At 60.4% G+C, this 22,840-nt stretch overlaps 1 protein-coding gene across 7 annotated transcripts in view; it reads right to left on the reverse strand.

The window, feature by feature from the left end:
• TMEM94 (transmembrane protein 94) overlaps nucleotides 1–22,571 on the reverse strand; it is a 24,172-nt gene extending 1,601 nt beyond the window's left edge. Inside the window, exons 1-29 of one of the 7 annotated variants that reach the window (XM_045085924.1) lie at nucleotides 22,450–22,571; nucleotides 12,408–12,527; nucleotides 11,979–12,106; nucleotides 11,579–11,715; nucleotides 9,919–10,121; nucleotides 9,407–9,558; nucleotides 8,971–9,073; nucleotides 8,659–8,745; nucleotides 8,276–8,392; nucleotides 7,879–7,935; nucleotides 7,523–7,627; nucleotides 7,231–7,383; nucleotides 6,802–7,011; nucleotides 6,015–6,324; nucleotides 5,586–5,759; nucleotides 5,125–5,227; nucleotides 4,787–5,004; nucleotides 3,715–3,896; nucleotides 3,256–3,394; nucleotides 2,923–3,038; nucleotides 2,697–2,796; nucleotides 2,318–2,426; nucleotides 1,940–2,129; nucleotides 1,644–1,721; nucleotides 1,272–1,357; nucleotides 917–998; nucleotides 524–672; nucleotides 343–437; nucleotides 131–224 (exon numbers count right to left, since the gene is read on the reverse strand). In XM_045085924.1, coding sequence (XP_044941859.1) covers nucleotides 131–224; nucleotides 343–437; nucleotides 524–672; nucleotides 917–998; nucleotides 1,272–1,357; nucleotides 1,644–1,721; nucleotides 1,940–2,129; nucleotides 2,318–2,426; nucleotides 2,697–2,796; nucleotides 2,923–3,038; nucleotides 3,256–3,394; nucleotides 3,715–3,896; nucleotides 4,787–5,004; nucleotides 5,125–5,227; nucleotides 5,586–5,759; nucleotides 6,015–6,324; nucleotides 6,802–7,011; nucleotides 7,231–7,383; nucleotides 7,523–7,627; nucleotides 7,879–7,935; nucleotides 8,276–8,392; nucleotides 8,659–8,745; nucleotides 8,971–9,073; nucleotides 9,407–9,558; nucleotides 9,919–10,121; nucleotides 11,579–11,715; nucleotides 11,979–12,106; nucleotides 12,408–12,527; nucleotides 22,450–22,473 — 3,821 coding nt within the window. In that variant the 5' untranslated portion in view covers nucleotides 22,474–22,571. The other 6 variants (XM_045085923.1, XM_045085922.1, XM_004748926.3 and 3 more) reach the window with 6 other exon arrangements.
• Between the last annotated feature and the right edge of the window lie 269 nt (nucleotides 22,572–22,840).

Consider the following 22,840-nt stretch of genomic DNA (forward strand, 5'->3'; position numbering starts at 1 on the left):
TCCCTGCCGTTCTCAGTACAAGTAGCTCAAGGAGGGCACCGTCCGACCTCCGGCTCAGCCCCCTGAAGCAGGATTTCCGACCCCAGTCCTGCCAAAGGCCCCTCCCCCACATCCATCTGCAGATACTCACACCACGGGCACGGTCACGGCCCACCAGAGGTTGGTCAAGGGGCTCTTTCGCCACAGGGGCTTGGTGCGATGCACGTGGGTGATGGAAATGAAGACTGGAGAAAACGGGGTCAGTGGGGGGGGTGCGTCAGACACCCCACCCCCAACCCGAGGCTTTGCCCCCAGGGCGACCCTCTAGCCCCCACCAGCCCCTCCTCCCGGGGAGCCCCTCACCCGTGTGCAGGACGATCAGGGCGGCGGTGAGCTTCTGAGCCGTCAGCAGCCCGTTGGCAAAGTCGTCAAACCAGGCGGGAGCTGTGTCTGCGCCACTGCCAAAGCAAGGGGTGGACTCAGCCCCACGCTGGGCCCCGGGGAAGCGGGTGGTGGCGGGTGGGGAGGGGCGGGCAGGCCGCACCTGGGCAGCATGATGGACGAGCAGTTGGTGAGGTTGCGGGCCCGGGAGCTGTCGCAGAAGCTCTGCAGCGTGAAGCCAAAGCAGACGAGGCACGAGCTGATGGTGAGGCTAAATTTCAGCAAGAAGCAGAGCAGGAAGTAGTGCTGGGTCTGCAGAACGAAGGGAGGCCCGTCACTCCTGGGGTGGCCCCCCGGGCCCGGGGCTGCGCAGGCTCTTTGGGAGGGAACTGGGTAGGCCGGGTGGGGAGAGGATCCTTCCCAGCTCTGTACAGCCACCACCCTTCGGTTGAGGGACGTTGTGACCGAAGCCCCTCTCCGTCCCCCAAGGCCCGGCCCCCTTGGTACCCACGTTCCTCAGCGAAGGCCCAGGCCCACAGGGTTCCACGTTGCCTACCTTCTTAGGAATGGACTGAAGGTTCTTCCCTGTGGCCATAGACATGATGGAGCTGTGGGGGGGCTTCCCCAGCAGAGAGATGCTGAAAAGGAGGGACTTGGTGAAGGGTGGGCACTGTGACCTTCTGTCCATCAATTCCCATGTGGGAAGCCTTTCGGCAGTTTTGGGAGTGAGGGCAGGCCTAGGGGAAGATGGGACAAGACAAGGGAGGGTCCCCCCTGGCCTCCCCACCCCCGCCAGCGTCTCCTGTGCCAGGGGGTCATAAGCACTGAGGAGGGGGACCTGGGCTCCTTGAAGCTGCTCATGCTGTCCCAGCCCCACCCGCCTGGACCAGGATGGATGGCACAGCTCTCACCTGAGCAGCGGGTAGCAAAAGCAGGACAGCCACAGGATGTCTGTGGTGCTCAGCAGTGGCGGCAGCTGAACCAGGCAAGACAGGAACTAGACCAGGAGAGCCAGGAAGCAGGATTAGGCTCTGGCCAATAGTAGGATGCCAGGAGCCCCACGGCTGCCTTGCCCCATGCCCAGACAGATGCCTAGAGGAGCTGGGGCCCCAGGGGCTTATATCCTGCTGATGGGTCAGCTCCAAAGGCCCCGGGGTTCCACAGAGGCCAGGGCCCCCCTAGGCCGTGCCACATCCTCCCAGCCGACCGCCCCCAACTCTCAGCCGGACCTTGAGTGGAGGAGCGGGTGGGGCGGGCCGGTGCCAGGGCAGGCCTCCGCTCACCTGGATGACCACAAGCGTCAGCTGGCATTGCAGCAGGAAGAGGAAGCACTTTCGAATGCCGTAGGTGGCGTGCCGCGCCTAGGGACCGGAAGGGACAGAGTGTGGCCGGGCCTACAGCTGACAAATCTTAGCCAAGAGCCAGATGCCCCAGAGGCTCCTGCTAGGAAAGGGTGGAGGCCAGTGAGCCTCTCTGGGAGGGAAATCAACCCCTGGGAGCCCAGACGGATCCTGTGTCACTCCTGCCCACTCCGCGCAGCCCTCCCTTCCCTGCCTGCTGTGCCAGCCCGAGCCCCCACCTGCTCAATGAGCCGGATGATGCTGATGGTCTCCTCCTGGCGAAAGGTCAGGGAGCAGGGCAGGCTGTTGAGCTGCCCCGAGAGCTGGAGGGGAGAAAGGCCATCCGAGGCCTGGGCCATGCTGGTGCTGGTGGCGTAACCAAAGGTCTCCCAGGAGCAGCGGGATGGGTACAGGGGATCCAGGGCAATGCTGCTCGGTGGAGGGGGAAAGCCATCAGCTACACTCTGCAAACATCCCGTATCCCATGGGAGGAGGCGAGCACCCTCTCCCCCTCTCCCCACCATGCCCAGTCTGCTGGTCCCAACCCTAGCAAGATCAGCCATGAATGTGCCCCAGTCCCACCCACGCGAGCCCCCAAACTCGGGCGTCCCCCTGACCTGATGTCACTCTGGAGGAAAAGGCAACTGTTCCTTAGATTGGCAGAGCTGCCCAGGCAGCAGGTCACCTCCCCATACTCCTGCATGATCTTGATCATCTCACACATGGCTGAGGGGGCAGAGTCGGGGAGCACAAGAGTCAGGCGTCTGGGGCCCTGTGTGAGGCTCTGGGCAGAGACCCACAGGGTAGGAGAGCAGGAGATAGGGTAGGGGGAGCAGGCCCAGCTTTGGAGATGGTCCTCCCCTCAAGCAGTCCCTTAAGTCTCGATAGAAAGGGCACGCCCCATCCCAGCTCAGGTTGCTCAGCCACCCCCCACCCCCTGCATGGGACTCTTCCTGCAGAGCCCACAGGGAGCCTGGGCCTCCTTAGCAGACTCACTCTCGGGGGTACAGTCGGTGAACAGCGGTACGAGCAGGGGCACGTTGTCGATGTTCTGCAAGTGGGGGCGCACCTGGTGGATGCCGCGCGGCAGCTTGGCCTGGACAGAGCGGAGACGTCAGTCGCCGCCGCAGGGTCGGGAGAAGGCTCCCTCCCTCCCTCCTTTCTCTGGGCCGGTCAGTCAGCTATCTCGGAGGGCCAAGGGGCACGGGCCCTGCCATCCTACCCGGTTGCAGTCCTCCAAGAAGCTGGGGAGGTCGCTGTCCGTGGGCTGGAAGCTAATGAGGTCTGAGTGACCCTCCTCCTCCATCAGAAGGAGCCCTTCCGCATCATCCCGAGACACTGTGGGATGAAAACCTGTCCTTCACCTTGGAGTCAGCCTTCTGAGGGCCTTTTCTTGCCCTGAAGATGGCAGAGAATTTCCTGCTTCTGGTCTCCTCCACTGTCAGCTGTTGTGACCACAGGGAGACGAGGGCCATTTTCCAATGGAGGATCTACGGAGGCTCCTTCTAGAACCGCCCCCACCCACCTCGTCCCTGCCCCAAACCCGTGCCCTCACCCTGGTTCAGGTCGTCATGCAGGGAGCCAGCATGGCTAGGGCTGGAGGGGGGGATCTCAGAGCCGGGCATGTCACCATTGGGCGTCAGGGAGATGTGGCAGTTCCAGCCTGTCTCCAGGCCCATCTTTTCTGCAAATACCTGCACAAGAAAGATGCCGGTGAACAGACAGACCCACAAGCCCACGGGAGAAAGGGTCAGCGGAGGCAGAGGGGGGCGGCTCTCCCCCCCACCTTGCTTTTTTTTTTTTTTTTAAAGATTTTATTTATTTATTTGTCAGAGAGAGAGAGAGAGAGAGAGAGAGCACAGGCAGACAAAGTGGCAGGCAGAGGCAGAGGGAGAAGCAGGCTCCCTATGGAGCAAGGAGCCCGATGTGGGACTCGATCCCAGGATGCTGGGATCATGACCTGAGCCGAAGGCAGCTGCTTAACCCACTGAGCCACCCAGGCGTCCCGCCCCACCTTGCTTTTGAGCTCATCCTCCAGAGAGAAGTAGACAAAGCGGATGCATGCGTTGACCAGCCCGTCGATGAGGCGCACGATGTCCAGCCGGGCCTGGTACTGGGAGGACACCATGCCCATGAAGATCTGGCCGCTCAGGGCCTGCATGCAGTCTTCCTTCTCCAGCACCTCCCCGATCCCTTCTTCAGGTAGGCACAAGGCACAAAGCCCAGCCGGAACACCCAGGAACCAGCAGATTCCAGGAGGCAGCCCAGGCCCACACACAGATGCCACACCCAAATCAATGAGCATGTGGGCCCCAGGGGACCACACACACACACACACAGCCAAGACACAGAGGAGCCAACAGACACGGGAGAAAAGACAAGGAAAGGTACTCATCAGTCACGTGATGATCCTAAGGAGTAACGACAGAGCCCGGCCGGGCCGGGGGAGCTGCCCTCACTCTCAGCCATGGCCGCAGTTCATGGTCTTTGGGTCATAAGACTGTGAGTCTGTCTGTTTGGTAGCATGGGGAGGGGTGGGGTGGCTCTGAGTCCCTCTGTTCCAGCAGCACTGCGACCTGGCCTTTTTGTCTGATCAAATAAGACTAATGGTCTAGGGGCGCCTGGGTGGCTCAGTGGGTTAAGCCTCTGCCTTCGGTTCAGGTCATGATCTCAGAGTTCTGGAATCGAGCCCCACATCGGGCTCTCTGCTCAGTGGGGAGCCTGCTTCCCCACCCCACCCCCACCTGCCTCTCTGCCTACTTGTGATCTCTGTCAAATAAATAAATAAAATCTTAAAAAAAAATAAAAAAGACTCATGGTCTATAAATACTGATGCTTAATGACTTCCAAAGAAAGCCCTTTGCTATCACACCGAGTGTCACCAGAAACCTGGGAGGGGGGCCAGAACGAGCACCCGGGTACCCGTGAGATGGCTAAGGGACTTGCCCACGCCACCAGACAGTGAACGCCACCTCGATGCTCGAGGTCCAGCGAGCCCACGGTTCCCTCCACTGTGATGGATTCCACAGCTCTCCAGAAGCTCCCCCCACGCCACCCCTCTCCCCCGGGACAGACGCGCCCGGTACCGTCCGAGCTCCAGCTGTTGCGGCGCGTGCTCAGCTTGATGGGGACGGTGCTGGGCAGCTCACACACGGTGAAGATGCTGCTCTGGCCAGGCGCCTGTACCAGCTCGATGCACTTGCCATTGAGCTGAGAGGACAGGGAGCAGCTCATGGGCTTGTAGGCGAAGGCAGAGCAGTACCCAGACAAGCAGGCTCGCTGGTAAAAATCCAGCACTTTCTTTCTGCCAGGGAAGTGGGGCAAAAGTGAGGTGAGTGGCCCTGAGGTGCCCCCTGCTCATGAGCTGGGCGGGCGGATGGCCGGGGCTACCTGCCATCAGCACAAGGCGTGCTTCCTTACCTACCTGTCAGAACCCGAGAGAGGGTAGATGTCCGCCCCATCCCAGAAGTCTGTGCAGGCCTCTAAGACCACGTCAGCCGTGCCGTGGGACAGCATCTGCTCTGTACCTGAGGCAGGGAGGGTGAGGCTGAACTGTGAGTGCCCCAAGTCGCTGCCGCCTCTCACTCCTGCCTCAATTAACACCCTGCCGTCCTTGAGAAGGGCACTAGGGAGCCCCTGGGGAGTAGAATGCCCCAAGCCTGTGTGGGCTTGTGGGCCTTCAGACGGTCCTCAATCCCTGTGGCCACCGCCACCCCAGCACCAGTCCCCAAATCCAACCCCTGCCACATCTGTGGAAGGCTCTGGAAGCAGACTAGTGCTCCTCTGACCAGGCCCCCTTAAAAAAGGGACACCTAAAAGAAGTCCTGCCCCGCCAAGCTCCGGGAAAAGGTCTGGCCTGATGCCGGCCAAGCCTGGAAGGCTCACTGGTGGTGGTGTCCTTGATGAAGAGACTGATCATATGGCTGAGCGGGGGGCGCCGCTTGGTGACACAGGACAGCCTCCCCAGCGAGGTCTCCTTCACCATCTCGGCACTGGGGAGGCGGTAGAGTGCAAGGTGGTTCTCCTGCTTGAAGAGCTCCTTGGCACCAGGGGTGAAGCCTGCACGGGGAGGGATAGCAACCTGGGGTGTCGGGAGGAAGTCCGTGGCACCTGCACCTCCCCCCCTTGCAGGGAGAGAACCCCCATCGGACTAGGCTGGTTCTTCCCCCCTTTCCCCCTTGGGTACTCTCCCAGACTAGGAAGCACTGTCGAAAGGGGCCCGCTTCCAGGGGCTGGAGGGAAGCCAAGAGGGCTGACGGGGCTCCCCGCGAAGGCCTGGGGCAGCGGTCTGCTCAGAGTCCGGGGCCAGCGCACCTATGAGGCGGGCGAGCTCGCAGAGGCCCCAGGGCACGTGCACGGGCAGGACGGCGCTGTGGCTCTCCTGCAGGGCGATGTTGCACAGGTGGTCGGAGAAGCGGCACAGCCGCTCAGTGACGCCGGCGTTGCAGAGGTTCAGCAGCACGTTGAGGCCCAGGGGCTTCAGGGAAGTGAGGTGCAGCTGCCAGTTGGAGTCATCGAACTGGATGCAGGAGGGGTTCTGCTGGTCCTGGGACAGGCTCAGCATCTCCAGGTGGTAGTCGCACACGAAGTCCTCCGCTTCGTACGGCTCGCCCTCCAGCCCAGGCTGGGTCACGGGGAACGGGGGAGGGGAGAGGGGAGCGTCAGCTGGGGAGAAGGCACCCCCTTCCCAGAGAGCCTGCTCGCGCGTCCCATCCCTCCCGGAAACCCTCTCCCCATGTCCCTGCCGGGGTTCGGCTGCTTCCGGTAGCTCTGCCCAGCGATGGCAGCGGGAGGAGGACACCCAGGGCAGGGAGGGAGCAGGGAGGGAGCCGCCAGCCTTCTGTCTTCAGAAGGTTGTGACCAGAAGGGCCTTGCCTCAACCAGTCACCATCTGCAAGACCCAGAGGGGTCTCCCTCCCGGGCCCTGGATGAGGCCTCAGGAGGCCGTCCTGCCTGGCCGAGCCCCAAGACCTGGGAACAGAGGCCGCTGCGTCTGTGCCTTCAGGTTCATTCCCCCGGGACAGGCTGCCCCGCCTTGGCCCCTACAGTGGGGGAGGCCAGGACCCCCCGCAGCTGCCCCGCGCCCCCGCGCTGCTCTTACCTTGCCAGTCTCTTCTTCCCCGCCCTCCGTGTCCCGGCTGAAGCTCACGTTGGAGCCGGACGGGTGTTTGCTGCGGCCGTGAGCTTTGTGGTGAGAGTAGAATTCGGGGGGCTTGGGACCATCACCCGGCCAGTCGCCACGCTCCTGCTCATTGGAAAGGTGCAGGGAAGCGTTCAGAGACCCGGCCAGGAGGGCATCTCGTTCGTGGGGCTGAGGAGAACAAGGAGCACAGGCCTCGGACCGGGGTCCCACTGGCTGTCACGGGCCAGGGAGGCAGGGCAGTTCTGAGGCGGAGGCTCTGCGTGAACGGCCGAGAAGCAGATCCTAACGGTGCTGGAGCTTCCTTCGCCCTCCCAGCCTCACCTCCCTGAGGCCACTGGCCAGGCCCGGAGCAGGGTCCCTGGGAGCCGGCCCTACCTCTTCCTCTACCTCAGGATGGCAGAAGGAGCGGGTGGACAGGTCATCGGTGAGGTCCTCGTGGCTGCTGTGGGGGGGCTCTACCTTCCCACTGAAGAACAGCACGGTCTCCGGGCTGGGGTTTGGCCACGACAGGATCCCCTGTTTGTCCACACAGCACAGGACCTGCAGGGAGAGATGGGGGTTGGGGAGGGGGCCTGGCATTCCCCAACCTGCCAGGGTCCATTCAAATGGCGGGCAGGCACCGGACACAGCCCGGCAGCCGGCCAGCGGGGGCGGGGTCCTCCCGCAGGGCCACCCTCACCGTGACCGAGCCCAGGCTGTGCAGCAGGCTGGAGCTATGGCTCAGCGTCGGTGATGTCCCTTGGATCACCCGCAGGAAATGCCCCCAAATACAACGCAGCATTTCCTGGTGGGAGAGACGAAGTCCATGTTATTTCCCTGGAGACAGCCTCAGGAGCCGGCAGAGGAAACAGTCCGGGGACCAGGAAGTCGGGGTGGAGAGGCATTCGCCTGGGCAGAGCACACTGCCCACAGGAGACAGAAGGCTCCGAGGCCATAAAATAGGGAAGCCTCAGGGGCCAGCTTGAGGCCAGCTTGAGGGAGCTCAGGTTGGCGGCTCCAAGGGCCTAGGGCAGAAGGTGTCCCAGGTGAGTGTACCTGAGAGGAGACGGCTTCGGTATAGCTGCTGAGAGTGTCCTCCGAGAACTTGGCCAGCTGCACCGAGAAAAGGGCACCGGCTTAGGGAGGCCTCCAAGCTGCAAGGGTGGGGCCCCCCCACCAGCAAGGCTCCCGATGCCTTTGATAAAGGACACCCGGGGTCGTTCCGGAATCCCGTGTCTGCTGAGAACCAGCAGGGACGACCCCCCGCCTCACACGGCCCAGCCTGGAGGCTCCTCCACACGGAGAGCAGCTCAGGGCCCACCCGTGCCGGGGAGAGGGGCCCACAGTGAGGCTGGACCTCGGTACCCAGTCGCTGGGCCCCAGCTGACACCCTCTTTTGGCTCCCGATTTTTTTCTTGTTGTGCTGTCCCCGTGATGCCTTGGAACAACCTACCAGGGAGCTGGGCGAGGCCTTGCTCATCTGGGCCAGGACCCGAGCTTCTCCACAGGCGGTTGCCAGGACCCAGAGGACTGGAAAGAGCAGGGGCAGGATGGGCAGGACGCCATTGACCTGGGGAAGCACGAACCACACTGAGGCCTCTCAAAGAGCCGCTGGCCTGCGGAGAGGGAGGGACGGGAGGCCTTCCCCAGCCCCGAAGCCACTCCCTGAGTAGAAAGGGACAGCTGTCCAGCGCAGGAAAAGAAGGGGAGCAGGCATCCTCCAGCTGTGACCCCTGGGCTGCAGAGGGAGGGACAGCCAGGGCCCCGTGAGGGGACCCAGCCTCCCAGGAAAGAGCAACATGGAAGGCACCATGGAGGGGCAAGGGCAGGGCCTACCTGCAGCTGCAGGAGGGCGTACTGCCAGGAGGCAATGCCAGGAGCACTCAGCATGAAGCGTAGCGCATTAGTAATGAGGAAGCCGGCCTTCGGGGAACAGGAGAAGCGCAGCCTCAGCCCCCCACCCAGATAGGGACCCTGGCTCTAAGGCTCCCCTTCCTCCGCCCACGCATACCCCCATCCAGCCCCAGCACCGGCCATCTCACTCTGGGCACCCCCTCCCCGTCTTCTCACGCGCTCACCTGAATCTGGCCCCGAGGCTCCCCCATTTCCTGGCCCTCTCCCCTGCCCCGCGAGGCCCGCCTCACGCACCAGGACCACGGGCACCGCGTACTGCAGCATCACCGACTGCACCGTGAACCTCTCGTTGTCCAGGGCGGTGACTGGGCGGGACAGGGCCATGTCCAGGCACCATCTGCAGAGAGGGGTGACCCTGTAGCTGGGTGAGCCTTCGAAGGGCGGGGGAGAGGCCTGGGCACCACTGAGTCAGACCATCTCTCCTGTTCCCTGGGAGAGGGGTCTGGGGCAGCCTCTTGAGTGGTCCCCTCAGAGCTCCAGAGGGGAGAGGAACAATGGCCCAGGCTAGGAATTCTCATGAGACACTCAAGTTAAAAAATCTACAGGGGTGCCTACCCCAAGGGGAGCTCTGGATAAACCAGGCTCTCTCCTTGTCAGCCCACTCCCTGCTCCCGGAGGCACCAGGGGAGAGAACTCGGGCGCCAGAAGGAAGGCGGGACGGCAAGCCGACCTGATGTTGTCGATTACAGGGGTCTCAAGGACGCGGAAGAGCCGGTGCTGCTGGGGGTTCTGTGGCCCCTTCTTCACTTCTCCCCGGGGGGAGGGGGGTGGAGAGAAAGGGGGAAACAGGTCTCCGGGCTCCAAGACGATGTGCTCATCATCCTGCCAGAGTCAGGGGAGGAGGGGTCAAGGGCATTGGTTCAATCAGAAGCCACTCTTCCTGGACAATTCAGCTAAGTGCAGATACCTCACTGGGTTAGGGGCCGTTGGTTGACAAAGAGTCAGCCGTGGGGCGGGGGAGGGTGGTGGTTGTGAAACTGGATTCCTAGCAGCTTAAGGGTCTGAGAAACTAAAGAACAGGACAAGGAGAAACATTCCAGCTCTTCTCCATTCTTCCAGAGCCCTTGCCAAGAAGCCTGTGAGCCGGCCAGGAAGGTTCAGGATCGAGCCCTGGGACCCTCCCACCATCGCCTGTAGATGCTCCCACAGCATTTCCAGGGAAGGAGAAAAGCCTCGAGCTACCTTGATCCCCCTCAGAGAGGCGAACGATTCCTGGCCGGGCCTCAGAGCTATGATGTCTCCTTCTACCAACAGGCTAACTGGCAGGTTGACCAGATGTCCATCTCTGTAGGCCCAGTGCAGGGACCAGGACGGTGCAAAGGGCATGTGGAGGTCCGGGTACACGGCATCTGGCCACCTGATCTCCTTGCCATCCCTCAGGGCATCTGAGGAGAAGGGGAGCAAAGAAACCACCTCACCCATGGCTCCGCACATCCGCCACCCAGCACACACAGTGGGGCTCTGCCTGCTCGCCTTCCTTTCCCAGAAGGCTTACAGCAGCCCGCACCAGCCACGCCAACACTACCCCTCTCTCCAGGGCACCTCCCCTGTGAAGTCTCTCCCATTACTCCAGCCCAGGCACTTCTACCCCTCGGAACACCGGCTTATTCTTTATACCCTTAACTCCATTCAAACACGTCTCACAAGCAATGCTGAGGGCTTTGAGGGATGCAAAGGTCAAAGGTGAAGACGACACAGTCCCTGCCCTTGAGGAGCCGAAACTGAAAAGAGAGATGTCTGTGGGCAGATAACACAAATCACGGCAAACCCGCGCTCAGGGCATTAGGAAAGATCCCCGAGCTGCAGGAGCACAGGAGAGCTGATGCCATCAGAGGCGGCCTCAGGGGAAAGGGAGCGGAGTTTAAGATGGGCAGATCTGTCAGCTGGAGCCGATGAGGGAGGAGCACGCCAGGGAGGGGGACACCAGGATGAGGCACAGAAGCAGGTTGGTCCACGGTGGGTCTGGCACTGGGGAGGGGTTTTCAGGTGAAGATGACAGTAGAGAAAAGTCCAGAGAGGGAGGCTGGAGCCTGGCCCAGAGGTTCTGGGCAGCTCTGATAAGCAAGAAGGAGCCACTGATGGTTCCTGAGCAAGAGACCGAGCTCTCAGAGAGCAGGGCCCATGTTCCTCCGTCACTGCTGTCCTTCCCACACCTGGCACGTGGCTGCAACCAACCGATCATTTCAGAATGAAGCAACCCCCTCTCACTTAGCATTTAAACATCTGCTGCCTGGTTGCGTTCGAGAAATGTCTCTGACACTAGGTGTTTCTCTTATAAGACCACAGGCCCTTGGAAAGCAGGAATTACTGTCTCTAGCTGGGGCTTAGCAAACGCTACCTGAACGAAAGAACGAGCAGAAACCGGACTGAGCAACTCCCTTCTTTAGGAACAGGGCTGCTCCATTTTGGGCTCCCGGTTCTGGGCCCCCAACCCTGCCTCCTGCAGCTCTTAGACTTCCCTGGCCCATCTTACTACATGCCCTGGCCCAGTACCGCCAGACAAGGCAGACTTGGAAGAGAAAACCTCAACTGTCCTCCTGCCAAAAGAGGGCCTCCCCGTTAAGTCTCCCATCATTAGCAAGCCTGCGAGCCGACGGGGCCACCATCGGCCTCCCCGCGTGCCGTGTTCAGGCCACACACCTAGCTGTCCGTGCCTCTCGCTGTCCTGCTCAAAAGAGGGCAGGGCAGCCTCCCAATTCTCCTGATGCCAAGAGCCCCCAGAATGCTGACCACAGGCAACACCGCTGTGCTGGGCTCCCTGGGCGGCCTCAGGAGAAGAGCGCGGGGCCCACACTTCACAGGGCATCCGTTCCCACCCAGCATGCCTGAGCCTCGGCCTCACCTTGGATTTGATCAATGATCCCTCGGAGCCTACGCTCTACCTCCCGCCGCTTCAGCCGATCTTGCCGCCCGATGAGGACAAGGTTGAGAAGCAGCAAGAGGAATAGTGCCGAGGCATTCACCAGCTCCACCCCATGGCTGGCGGGAAGAGGGGGGTACTAGCAGGGAGAGGGGCTTCCCCACCCAGCCAACCCCAGTCCCTTTTGCAAAGAGGGTCTCCTTTCGGGGCAGCGGGAGGGTGGGTTGCTGACAGCAGCCTACCGGGGGACGGAGGATTCCTAACGACCCAGACTGTGACTGTGTGCAGGGCATGGTGCTGGCGGGGCTGGGCGTGGGTGTCCAGGTGGGAGGCAGGAGGGGTGGCTCAGTGCTCCCTGGGGGCGAGGCGGGGGTGCGGTTACCTGCCAGCCGGCTGGCCCCCGTGGCAGCCCAGCAGCAGCAGCACGGCCAGCAGCATGAGCGAGGCTCCGGGCCAGTGGAAGCAGGAGCAGCGGTTCCCGTGGTGCAGGAAACTGCTTCTCCACAGCTCCTGAGGAGGGGCGGCGGGGAGTGAGGAGCCCGGGGACCGAGCTGCTAGATCCGCCGCCTTCCTCCCACCCCCGCCTGCCCTGGCCTGAGGCTGCCTTGGTCTTCTGGCTTTGGTCTCAGCTGCGCAGCAGGTAATCAGGACAGCACTCGGCGACGCAGCCCTGGCCACCTTCTGATTTTTAGCGCGGCTCCGGTCGGGTCACACCGCCCGGCGTGAGGTGGGCTCCCGGGCCCGAGCCTGGGCCCCCCACGCCCCTCTGCCATCCCAGCCGGGCTCTGGCTTCCCCGTGAAGAGGCTTCACCTGCCACGTGAGACATTTCTTCCGCCCCTTCACATGTCCCTCCAGCACTGCCTCCAGCTGCTCCTTCAGGATGCTGAGGGCCTTCCGGGTAGACAGGCCCAGGGCCAAGGGTGGCTCGCCCTGGAGGGAAGCAGGCAGCAGTCAGCATCCCTGCGAGGCCCAGGGCACTGCCCAGGGAGGCCTCCATCGCAGGCCAGAGGCAGGGATCTTTCTTTGTCTTCCCTCCCCCCATCCTCCCTCTGCTTCCTCCACCCGCCACCCCCCCCCGCAGCTCTCAGGGTGTTTGCTCACATCTCCACCACCTTAAAAGCCCCCCACTCCTCAAGGCCAAGTTAAAAACAGAAACAGACTTACTCTACTCAGTGACTCCTAACCCACCTGCCAAGGCCATCGGCATCTCCCAGCCCCACGCACTGCTCTTGCCCCTCTCACCTCCCCACCGACCTCTGCTGCCATCTGGGCATTTCAGGAGCCGAAAAATGGTGTTGTTTTTGTTTTTGTTTTTGTTTTTTTAAAGTGGGAAGGAGGAACTAATAAGGAGTTAAAAACATTAAGAAAAAAACCACCAAATACTGTTTCCACCATTTCACAGAAGGGACCATATTGTGACACTCTGGCATCAGAAAGGACTCGACAAGGGATAGTTGCCCTCAGGAAAGGACCTGCGATGCTGTCCTCTCCTGTCACCGAGGGTAGCAGAACAGAGAATGGATGGGGTGGTCCTGGGCGGCACTGGGGACCACCCACGCTGTCCTGTGGGAGCCTGGCCCGGCCTCTGCTTACGGACAGCCCCACTCCCAGGCTTCGCCCCGTCTTCTCCTTCTCCGACTGACTCCTCTCCATCCATGCCACAGCCCATCCCGAGGACATCTTAACAAATTCATGTATGTTTCCAGGACAACCTCGGCCACCGTTGTGGAGTCCCCCACCACACCACCAAGCTACGGCTCCTGAAGTTTAACTCCAGGCACGGCCCCGATGCTGACCTGTTTACTCCGCAGCCACACTGCTGTTTCACAGGCGCCTCGGAGTGGATTCGTCCAAAACCCTGGAGCGTGGCCCTCCCAGCTGGACAGCTCCGCTCCTGCAGTGACCACCACTCCCCTCCCACTCCTCAGGGTCGCCCTCTTCCAAGCCAACTGCAACATCCAGCCAGAGCAGCGCACCGCCTCAACTGACCCCGTATAGCATTCAAGTCAAGCCCAGACTCCAGAGCAGGACCTGTGATCTACCAGCTTCTCTAGCCTCTCCTGCGTTTCCTCCAGTCCCCACGCAAGCCGTGCTCTCCGAGCTCGGGTGCAAGTACCTCTATGAGTTTCCCTCCCCGGGAACATGCTCCCGGCCCCAAACACCTCTCTCTTCCCCTTCAAGCCTCATCTCCTACGTCAGCCGCTCTGGGAAATTTTCCCAAGGCCAAGGGCTGCACGTACGGGGCGAGTGCACCCGGGACACTGGCTCCCAGTCTGCATTGTGGAGAACTATCATTATAGGTGGACTTGTCTCGCTTTCCCACCAGATTGCCAGTTCCTTGAACACAGGTACTGAACTCTTCCATCTCCACAACCCTCCAAGCAGCTGCCGAGACTGGCTGGCACGCAGCAGTGGGCTCATGGCCACCCCCTGGACGAATGGAAGAACAAGTGCGCACACACAGCTCCAGTGACCCCAGGGACAGGTTAATCAGGGCTTGGCAGCCGGGGGTTCGCAGCCAAAATACCTAGAGCTTCTAAAAACGTGGATGTCCAGGTCTTACCCAAACCTACTGAATGAAAGCTTCTGAAGGGGAGTTCAATGCCCACACTGAATCTGATACAGAGATTCCCCAGGTCGGGGATCCTGGGAAATAAAAAGCACCCCCCAGGAAAGGAGTGCTGGTGGATAACTGGATCTTTCCCAAGAGCTCTGATGTGAGCTCCCACCAGGAAAGGTTCCTGAGCAAGAGGAGAAAAGCCCTAGACTTGGGGCACCAAGAAAGGGGCTGGAGTTACCTACCGAGTCCTGAACACGGTTGGCTAACACTGGTGACGCCCTGGCCAGTTCAGCCCATGGCTGAACTGGCCAACATTCCAGACTTCCTCCTCTGCGCCTGTCTCCATACAGGACACACATCCCCATGACTGGAAGGGGCTGCTGCCCTGGGGTGGCGTCCCGTGACCACAGACCCATCCTGGTAGGACGCACCTGAGCAGAGCTCCCACACGGGCCCACTGACAGCTTTCTCAGCCTGTGGGATGAGGATGGGCTCCAGACTGAGCCTGGCCCCAGGACTTCCCAGATCCCTTGCCTAAATCTCCCCTAATCCCTGCTCTCCATGCTGGCTTTGGGGGATTATGAAGATAAGAGCTGGTTCTTCCCAGAGGGGATAACTGGTTATTTCAGCTCAGGAAGATAGGGCCCTCTGGGCAGGGGCCCCACACCCCAGCATGGGTAAACACCCCAGAGCCTCCACCTCCCTCTGGCAGAGATCCTGAGGCCCTCCTGAGAAGCCGTGATCCACAACAGATGAATGTCAGGTAAGTCAGGTCTGCACGTCTGCCTCCCTGACTCCTGACATGGAAGGGGAGGCAGGGAGGCAGAAAGAAGGGAACCAGAGGCCTTCTCGTGTCTAAGGGGCTGGTCCAGGGGGTGATGCCCGTTCCCCCCAATCCAGGAAAGAAGAGGATCTGGCGGGCACAGCCGCGGCGCACGCAGCCTCCCGTGCTGCCAGTCCCTGCTGCCCCCATTCCCCCAGGCTCTACTTTGTGAGCTCTCTCTCCTTCCCAAGAAGGACTTGTCGGGGCCAGGCCTCCAGAAATGCTGCAGTGAGAAAATGTCCTGGAGGCAGGGAAAGGCTGGCCTGCAGAGGTGGAGAGACGGCGCGTGCCAAAGAGACAGGAGCCGGGGATTGGGCAGGAGAAAGCGGGGAGAGGGGAGCGGGGGCGGGGGGGGGGGAGCAGATAAATCCCAGAAGAGCCGCAGGTCACGTGGGAAGCCACTGGGTCTGGGATGAGGACCCTGCTCAGAAGGCAGGCAAAGGCTCAGCCAGGGAACCAGGGTGACCCCCCCGCCCCCGGCAAACCGGGCCTATAGACTTTGGACATCAGCAGCTCCCCTCCTCTTGCCCCGTGGCTGTCCTGACATCCGCCGCCTCAGAAGGGGATCCACTTTTTCTCTCTGCACCCCAGTTCCTAGCACCTGCACACTGCTGCTGTCCAAGTGTGGGAGGCATGGGCCCAAGGGGGGCAGATGCTCCTGGGGCAGGGCCAGCAGAGGCCCGCCCGCTGACTGTGCGCATCTACCCACGCATGTTGTGTCTGGCCAGGAACACCAGCTCCAGACCGGCGATTAAAGATGGCACAGCAGAAGAAAAGTAGCCACTCTGTAATCACACGCCTCCCGAGGAAAGGGCCTGCCCATACAGGTAGGGCCCGGGGGCAAGGACACAGCCTTCTGGGCCAGCCCACTCTGCAGGGCCCCAGCCACACTCCTCCAACGGCCTCGGCCCCTCAGTGACACGGAAGAGCAACACGTCACCCTGTCTCTGGCAGATTTCCTGTTACCAGTAAAAATCACTGCTTCTCTCATTGTGCTTCCCCGCCCGCCCCCTGCGATGTGAGAGCCAAAGCCTAGGAACCTGGTGGAACTTCAGCATTTTCAAAGGAAATTTTAAAAGGCCCCTGGGCAAGCAGGCTCTGCCGGCCTTTCTCAAAACGCAAATTAGGCTGGGCACCAAGGGGGAGACTGTGCCAGGATGCACAGGGTTGGTTTGAGAGGTAAGGACCTGCCTCGCACACGTGCCATCTGAAGGTCTGCTTTTCTTCCCTACGGGGCCAAGAAGCGAGAGAAAAACTGCCTCAGCCCTCAGTACCCAGCGGCAGTAAGAGATTGTTCCTGCCTCTTAGATGTTCAAAATCTCCCACCCCACCCCAAGGCCGGACACCTCCCAGGATGATCCTGGGGCAAGGAGTGATGGCTAAACCAGGACTCCACACCAGAGGGGAAGCCTGAGCCTGCCTCTCCCCTTACACCAGTGCTTTGCAGGTAAAAGTGACCCCCATCCCCCTGTTTTAAATGCTTTTTAAATGCTCAGGCTCAGCAGGACCCAACAAAGTAACTTGAGGCTCCAGGAAACCCAGGCGCAGGACATGCGACCACAGATGCCCATCGTGAGCTGGGCTTCTCCTCCCTTTTCCATCATCAAAGAGGGACCCTGGGGGTGGGGGTAGAGGGGTGCCTGGGCGGCTCAGTCAGTTAAGCGTTCAATCTGGATGTCAGCTCGGGTGATGACCTCGGGGTGGTGAGATCAAGCCCCGCGATGGGCTCCGCGCTCAGCGTCCAGTCTTCTGGTCCCTCTCCCTCTGCTTCTCACCACCCCCGCCCCCTGCTCTCTCTTTCTCTGTCTCTCTCTCAAATTAATTAAAAATTTTTTTTTTAAGGGGACACTGGGAGGGCATGGGGATTTAGATAAACAAAAAGGTGGGGCAAGAACTCGATCTGTCCAGTGAGAATTGCTAGAACTCCATACTCCTCGGCACCAGTTCTATGGGGCCTGACGCTGAGTGCCTGGGACGGTCTCCCAAGCCTTTCCAGAGCCAACGCCCCTCAAGTCTCTTGCACGCCCTTGGTCAGGTTTCCCAGGTGGCCCAGAGCCAAGAGCCCCCACCCCCGAGTCCCAGACCTTTCAGGACTTGTCACAGGCTCTGTCCCCATGGCCGCCGGTTTCCTTCCTACTTCACCTATTTTGGGAGCAGAATCCAGGTCCCATAGGCTCAGGTAGATAAGTTACAAATTCTGACTGTGACCCTCAGCCTTAACAACAGCAGAGAGCTAATTAGAGCTGGCTGGCCCCGGGGTGCCTGGGTGGCCCAGTAAGTTAAGCATCTCCCTTCAGCTCAGTTCACGATCCCAGGGTCCTGGCATCAAGCCTGGGATCAAGCACTGGGCTCTCTGCTCAGTGGGGAGTCTGCCTCTCCCTCTGCCTCCCAGCTCTCCTGCACTCACTTGCTCACTCTTTCTCACAAGCAAATAAATAAAATATTAAAAATAAATAAATAAATAAAAAGAACTGGCTGGCCCCTCAACCAGGTCCCCACCATCCCAGCTTTCTGAGCCAGTGCAGACGGGGTAGGGACCCAAAACTGGAATCCAACATAATGCCTAAGTCACTGAAGCTGGGTCTCTTGCAGTAGCCACGGTAAATCTATTCTGAGCTTGGCCAGACACAAATCTGTCTTCAGCCAGGCAAATCAAAGCCTCAAGCCTCTTCCTCTTCTGGGCTCATGCTGACCTTGGCACTCCCGCCCATCTTCTTCCTCTTGCAGCCGCCCAAACTGCAGAGGAAATCAGCGGGGCCCTGGCTGCTCCCATCTCAAAGACCCATGTGGTCCAGCCAGAAATAGCCCCCCCACCGACTGGCCCCGAGGAGGGCTGACATCCGGACCCAGGGCTTCCCATCACCTGTGCACAGAGACCCAGGTCCCAGCATAACTCGTCAGGATGCCCCACTGGGACACGCGGCTCCAGTCCTGCTCTGGGTGACTTGGGAACCCGACTGCCCTAGACACCCGGGCACCCTGGCTCCCATTCTCAGCCTCCTTCTTCCGTCCTAGCAACCTCGTAATCTGAGCTGCCTCCGGTTCGGCACCCATCCTCAAACTTGTGGCAACTGCTGAGCCCAAAGCCTTGCACACAAAGCAGAGAACAAGGCGTTTGCAACAAAAATATAAAACCAAGTCAGCATACTCACTTTGGTGCATTTGCCCTGGTGGGGCATCCATAGCTCTGTCTGCTTAAAGAGCATGGGGTAGAGTCTGAGCCACAAGGAGTCAACTATAGAACTTCCAACACCACCCTCCAGGAGAGAGGACAAGAGGCAGGAACAGAGAGGAGAGCGAGCGGGGAGAGGAAAAAAGGGGGAGGGGGCCGGGGAGCGTGGGAGCCAGGAGCCAGCGCCGAGCCCGCAGAGGATCCGTGCAGACGGGAGCTTCAGGCTGCTGATTAATTCAGCCTATTTCCAGTCACGCTGCAGATTTAGGGAGGGAGGAGGAGGCAGTGCAGCAACAGCCCGTGGGAGGGAGGGAGAGGCGGGCAGGAGGGAGGGCGGAGCCGGGTTGAGGGGAGAAAGTTTGCAGTTGCGCCGCCAGATGCCCAGGAGCTTGGCCCATTCATCAGAGGCCACGGAGGGGTGAGCGGAGGGGCGCCTGCAGCCCACCGGGTGCGCACCAGTGGTGCGGGGGGGGGGGGGAGCCCAAGGGCAACCGTGGTATCCAGGACTGCCTGGGCTCTCCCCCTAGACCACCCCTCCTCGGCCCCAAGTCCGGGCAAGGTAGAGAGCGCCCCGACATCCCTCTGAGGCTCCCAGGATGGAAGCAGGCCAGCAGCAGCTCTTCCCACACTTGTAGCTGCGGGAAGGGGGGGGACTTGCCCGTTATTAATAGCAGCACATCCAGCGTGGAGGGGGAAGGACTGGCAACTGAGAAGCCTGTAGCTGGGACTTCTAGGAGGCAGAGCAGGGGCCGGAAGCCAGCGGAAGAATCCAGTGGAAGACTCCAGCAGAAGGGCTTCTGAGGATTCCAATACCTAAGACCTAACACCTTCCCACCAGGTTGCTAGGTGGGGTGGGGAACCCCCAACAGCAGAGCTCAGCCAGCAGCTGAGACACGCATGGTCACACTTAGACACACCTGCCAAAAAGCTTCTGGGACAGGAGACCCCCTGGACCTGGGGCCTCCACTCCCGCCCAGTGACCTGGGGCTCCAGGAACAGCCAAGAGAGCCTGTGTGTCACCCTGGAAGCCCAAATTTGACACACAGGTGGCCCTGGGAGTAGACTGGAAACTTCTCAGCCTATGTCCAGGCCACCCTTAGGAAGGGGCTGCAAAACCCTATGGGACAGAAAGAAGCCGAAAAGGTCCAGTCATGAGAGAGCGCAGGTTGGAGCCTGAGCACGGTTCTCTAGGGCTCTGTCTCCCAGGCAACACCGACAACACCATCTCCACCATCTCCACCATCACCAGCAGCAGGGAAGGGGAGAGAGCCTCTCCCCTTCCTCTAGCACAGCTCCCTGGCCCCCCAGCCCACCTCTGCCAAATCCTGATCTGAACAGAAGGAAAGGAGTCCAGAGGGTAAGGGCAGGCAGTATTCCTGAGGTGCGAGCCCCAGGGAGGAGGGGTCAGCCACGCAGTGGGCTGCAGCCTTAGCAAACTGCCAAGGAGAGTGGCGTCCCCGTGGCCCCTGCTCCAGGACATACCTCCCCTTAGCTTTCTACAAAGGCCCTGCTCTGTGGGCATCACCACTGAGCAAACTCTCCCTCCTGCGTGACAGGCCCTGGAAAGAAGAGCTCACAGGGTCTAAGCTGGGGGTTCTGCAGGACTCCCATCCTGCCCCGTTCCCACACTGCCCACCTCAGCACGCGCAAAGGGGGGGCACTGCACCCAAGAAACAGAAGTCCGGACGCTCACTGCTACAGCACATCCACCACAGGGGACCGGGGACTGAGGAGAGGAGGCCCTGACAGCGAGACGGGAGGACTGGGAGGTCACTAAGGGGGGGGCAGAAAAGCAACCAGCGACAGCCACGCTGATCCTGGGCTACAGCCAGGGCCCGAGAGGCCCCTTTCAATCAACTTCCGCCATCCAGCTCTCTTCATTCCCACGCCTGCAAGAAGCCTTGACTGTTGGAGGCCACGGGGGTAATCTGGGGAAGCCCATGTGTACAGCTCACAAGCCACTTCCAGTAAAAACCCTATCTGGATCTATCTCTCTTTTTTATTTTAAAAAAAAAAAAAATTTATGTATTTATTTATTTATTTTTAAAGATTTTATTTGACAGACAGAGATCACAAGGAGGGGGAGAGGCAGGCAGAGAGAGAGGAAGGGAAGCAGGCTCCCTGCTGAGCAGAGAGCCTGATGTGGGGCTCAATCCCAGGACCCTGGGATCATGACCTGAGCCGAATGCAGAGGCTTTAACCCACTGAGCCACCCAGGCGCCCCTTTTTTATTTATCTGACAGAGAGAGAACACAAGTAGGCAGAGAGGCATGCGGTGGCAGGGCCGGGGGTGGGGGGGGAAGCAGGCTCCCCACTGAGCAGAGATCCTGATGCGGGGCTCGATCCCAGGACCCTGAGATCATGACTTGAGCCAAAGGCAGAGGCTTTAACCCACTGAGCCACCCAGGCACACCCCAGTTCTATCTCTGAATTGCTTGTACTATTAGTTCTTCAGCTGGACTGTAAGCCCCTCCAAATGGGGGCGACCTCCACAGGGCCCAGAGCTCCCCCAACCCCAAGGACGTATTCTGTGAATACAGCCGGTGATATGTCTACCTCAGGACTCATCTCTCCAAAACAACCAAGAAGAGAGTAAAAATCCTGTAGCAAAACTGACCGCTGAGAGCTATCCATCCCGGGCACCCAAGGGTTCTTCCTCAGGCTTGAGAGAGAAGCTGGTTCACAGAACTTGGTTTCCCCAACTCAATAGGAAGTGGTGTTTCAGCAACAAGGCTGGAACCAGAGGACAGCACTGTCCTGTTTTTGAGACATTCAGCCTCACCCAGGCAGGCCACTGCATCACACAGTAAATAGCAAAGCTTCTGGGGGTGGGGGGGTGCCCCCTGGAAGGGAACAGCTCTGGCAATGAGACGTGGCAGCCTCACACCCAGGCTAGGGGAGAAGTCCAGGTCGCTGGTTCCCTCTGTGCCAATCACTCACAGGAAGGACACCTGCAGATCAGTGAACAGGAGGTCGAACACGCCTCCTTCAGGTTCAGGCCTCCAAGCCTGTTCCACAGCTGGTCCAGAGGCACAGGAAGTCTGCGGCTGAGCGAGTCAGCAGGAAGCCAGGCACCCCAGGGACCCAGCGTGTGGACCCACAGCTCCCACTCCAGACCTTCCAAGATCTCTTTGGCAGGAAGATCGCTGTCCGTAAGTTCAGACTGATAAATATTTACTGAGCCCGTGCTGCCTGCCAGGCTCTGTGCTAGGAGCTGGGGACAGTGGGACGAGGTGGGACAGGCAGATTATTTCCATACAGAGTGGCAGGCACAGTGGTGGAGATACTGTGATCGCAGGAAGGAGGGACATCTGGAGGGGGAGGAGGGCTTGTCAGGAGAAGGCGATGCGCGTGGTGAGGAAAGAACAGGAAGAGTTCGTCCGGGAAAAAGTAGGAGCCAAAATGTGGACAGCGGACCCAAATCCTAAAGCATGCAGAAGGACGCGTCACATGTCCTAAAGGCCAAGGCGGGGGAGATGGGGTCGTGGGGCCCAAGGGCAGCAGCGGGATGATGGCGAGCTTCGCCGGCCACACTCCAGGTTTCAGCAGGCGGTGCGAGCCACTGGTGACTTTTAAGCAGAGGCGACAAAAGGTCAGCCCTGCGTTTCAGATACCTTTCTCTGACACTGAGTGGAGGAAGGCGATCAGAGACAGAGGGACCCGCATGAAGCCGTGCCAGAAGCCCAGGCAAGCGTTGGAAGGACCTCCCCTGGGACGGTCTTCGTCACGGGAGGAGGACACTCTGCCAGCAAATCGACTGCCCGGGGAGGGCAGCGCACCTGGAGGCCGGGAGGCGCACCTGCGTCAGGCCGGGAGGACGGCGCCCACCTGGCCGGTGCCTGGGCCTCCTGGCCGCTCACCTCCAGCTGGTTACGCAGCTGTGTTTGGAGTCTGACTGGGGAGCTCGTCCCCAACCACAGAGAGGGTGCCCAACCGTACTCAACACGGCTCAGCAGGTTGGGGCAGAACTCTAGCAAAGACCAAACAAACGAAATTACACGCCCCTGGGCAAGAAGGGGAAGTCTGGCTCAGAGCCAACCCAAATCAGCAACTGCTCCCAAGCGCTGAGCTCACCCTCCCCTTCGCCCTGTGCTCCCAGTTCCCCGAGGGCTTCCCAGCCCAACAACAGCACCCTCTCGGGAGGATCACCGTCCTGTACCCCCATCCTCAGAGCCACACCCCCTCTCTCACTTTTGGTTTAAAGCCCCCAAAAGAGGACCTCCCAGGCCAACATAAGTAGAGAGAGTCCAACTGCGACGCACAGACGACACCCATCCGGGCACCGACCACGGCCTACCGTGTGCTTCTCCTTCAGATCCATGGGCCCAGAGTACCGCAGGCATGCCCAGGTGAAGGCGGTCACCCCCAAAAGGAAGGCTCCTCCCCAGCATGGACAAGGCCCCGCGACTCTGTCACAGCTGCAGCATCTGGACAGAAAGAAAGGAGAGACCCCGTGAGCCCAGGTTGCTGAGAAACACGACAGTGTTGCCTACACAGTACAGCAGCACATGAAGTCCGGAGCCCGGGGCACCGGAGCCCCCCAGACCTGTCCTGGCAGCACAGCTTCCGCAGGCGCTCAGCTTCGGGCGGATTAGAGGCACCTAGCTGGCTCAGCTGTGTCAAGATTACTTAAATAAATGAAAATGTAAAAAAAAAAAAAAAAAAAAGGTAAAGATTAGGAAAATGAT

Source organism: Mustela putorius, unplaced genomic scaffold (assembly GCF_011764305.1).
Source record: "Mustela putorius furo isolate JIRA1106 unplaced genomic scaffold, ASM1176430v1.1 tig00000873_pilon_pilon_pilon, whole genome shotgun sequence".
Classification (NCBI taxonomy): Eukaryota; Metazoa; Chordata; class Mammalia; order Carnivora; family Mustelidae; genus Mustela; species Mustela putorius.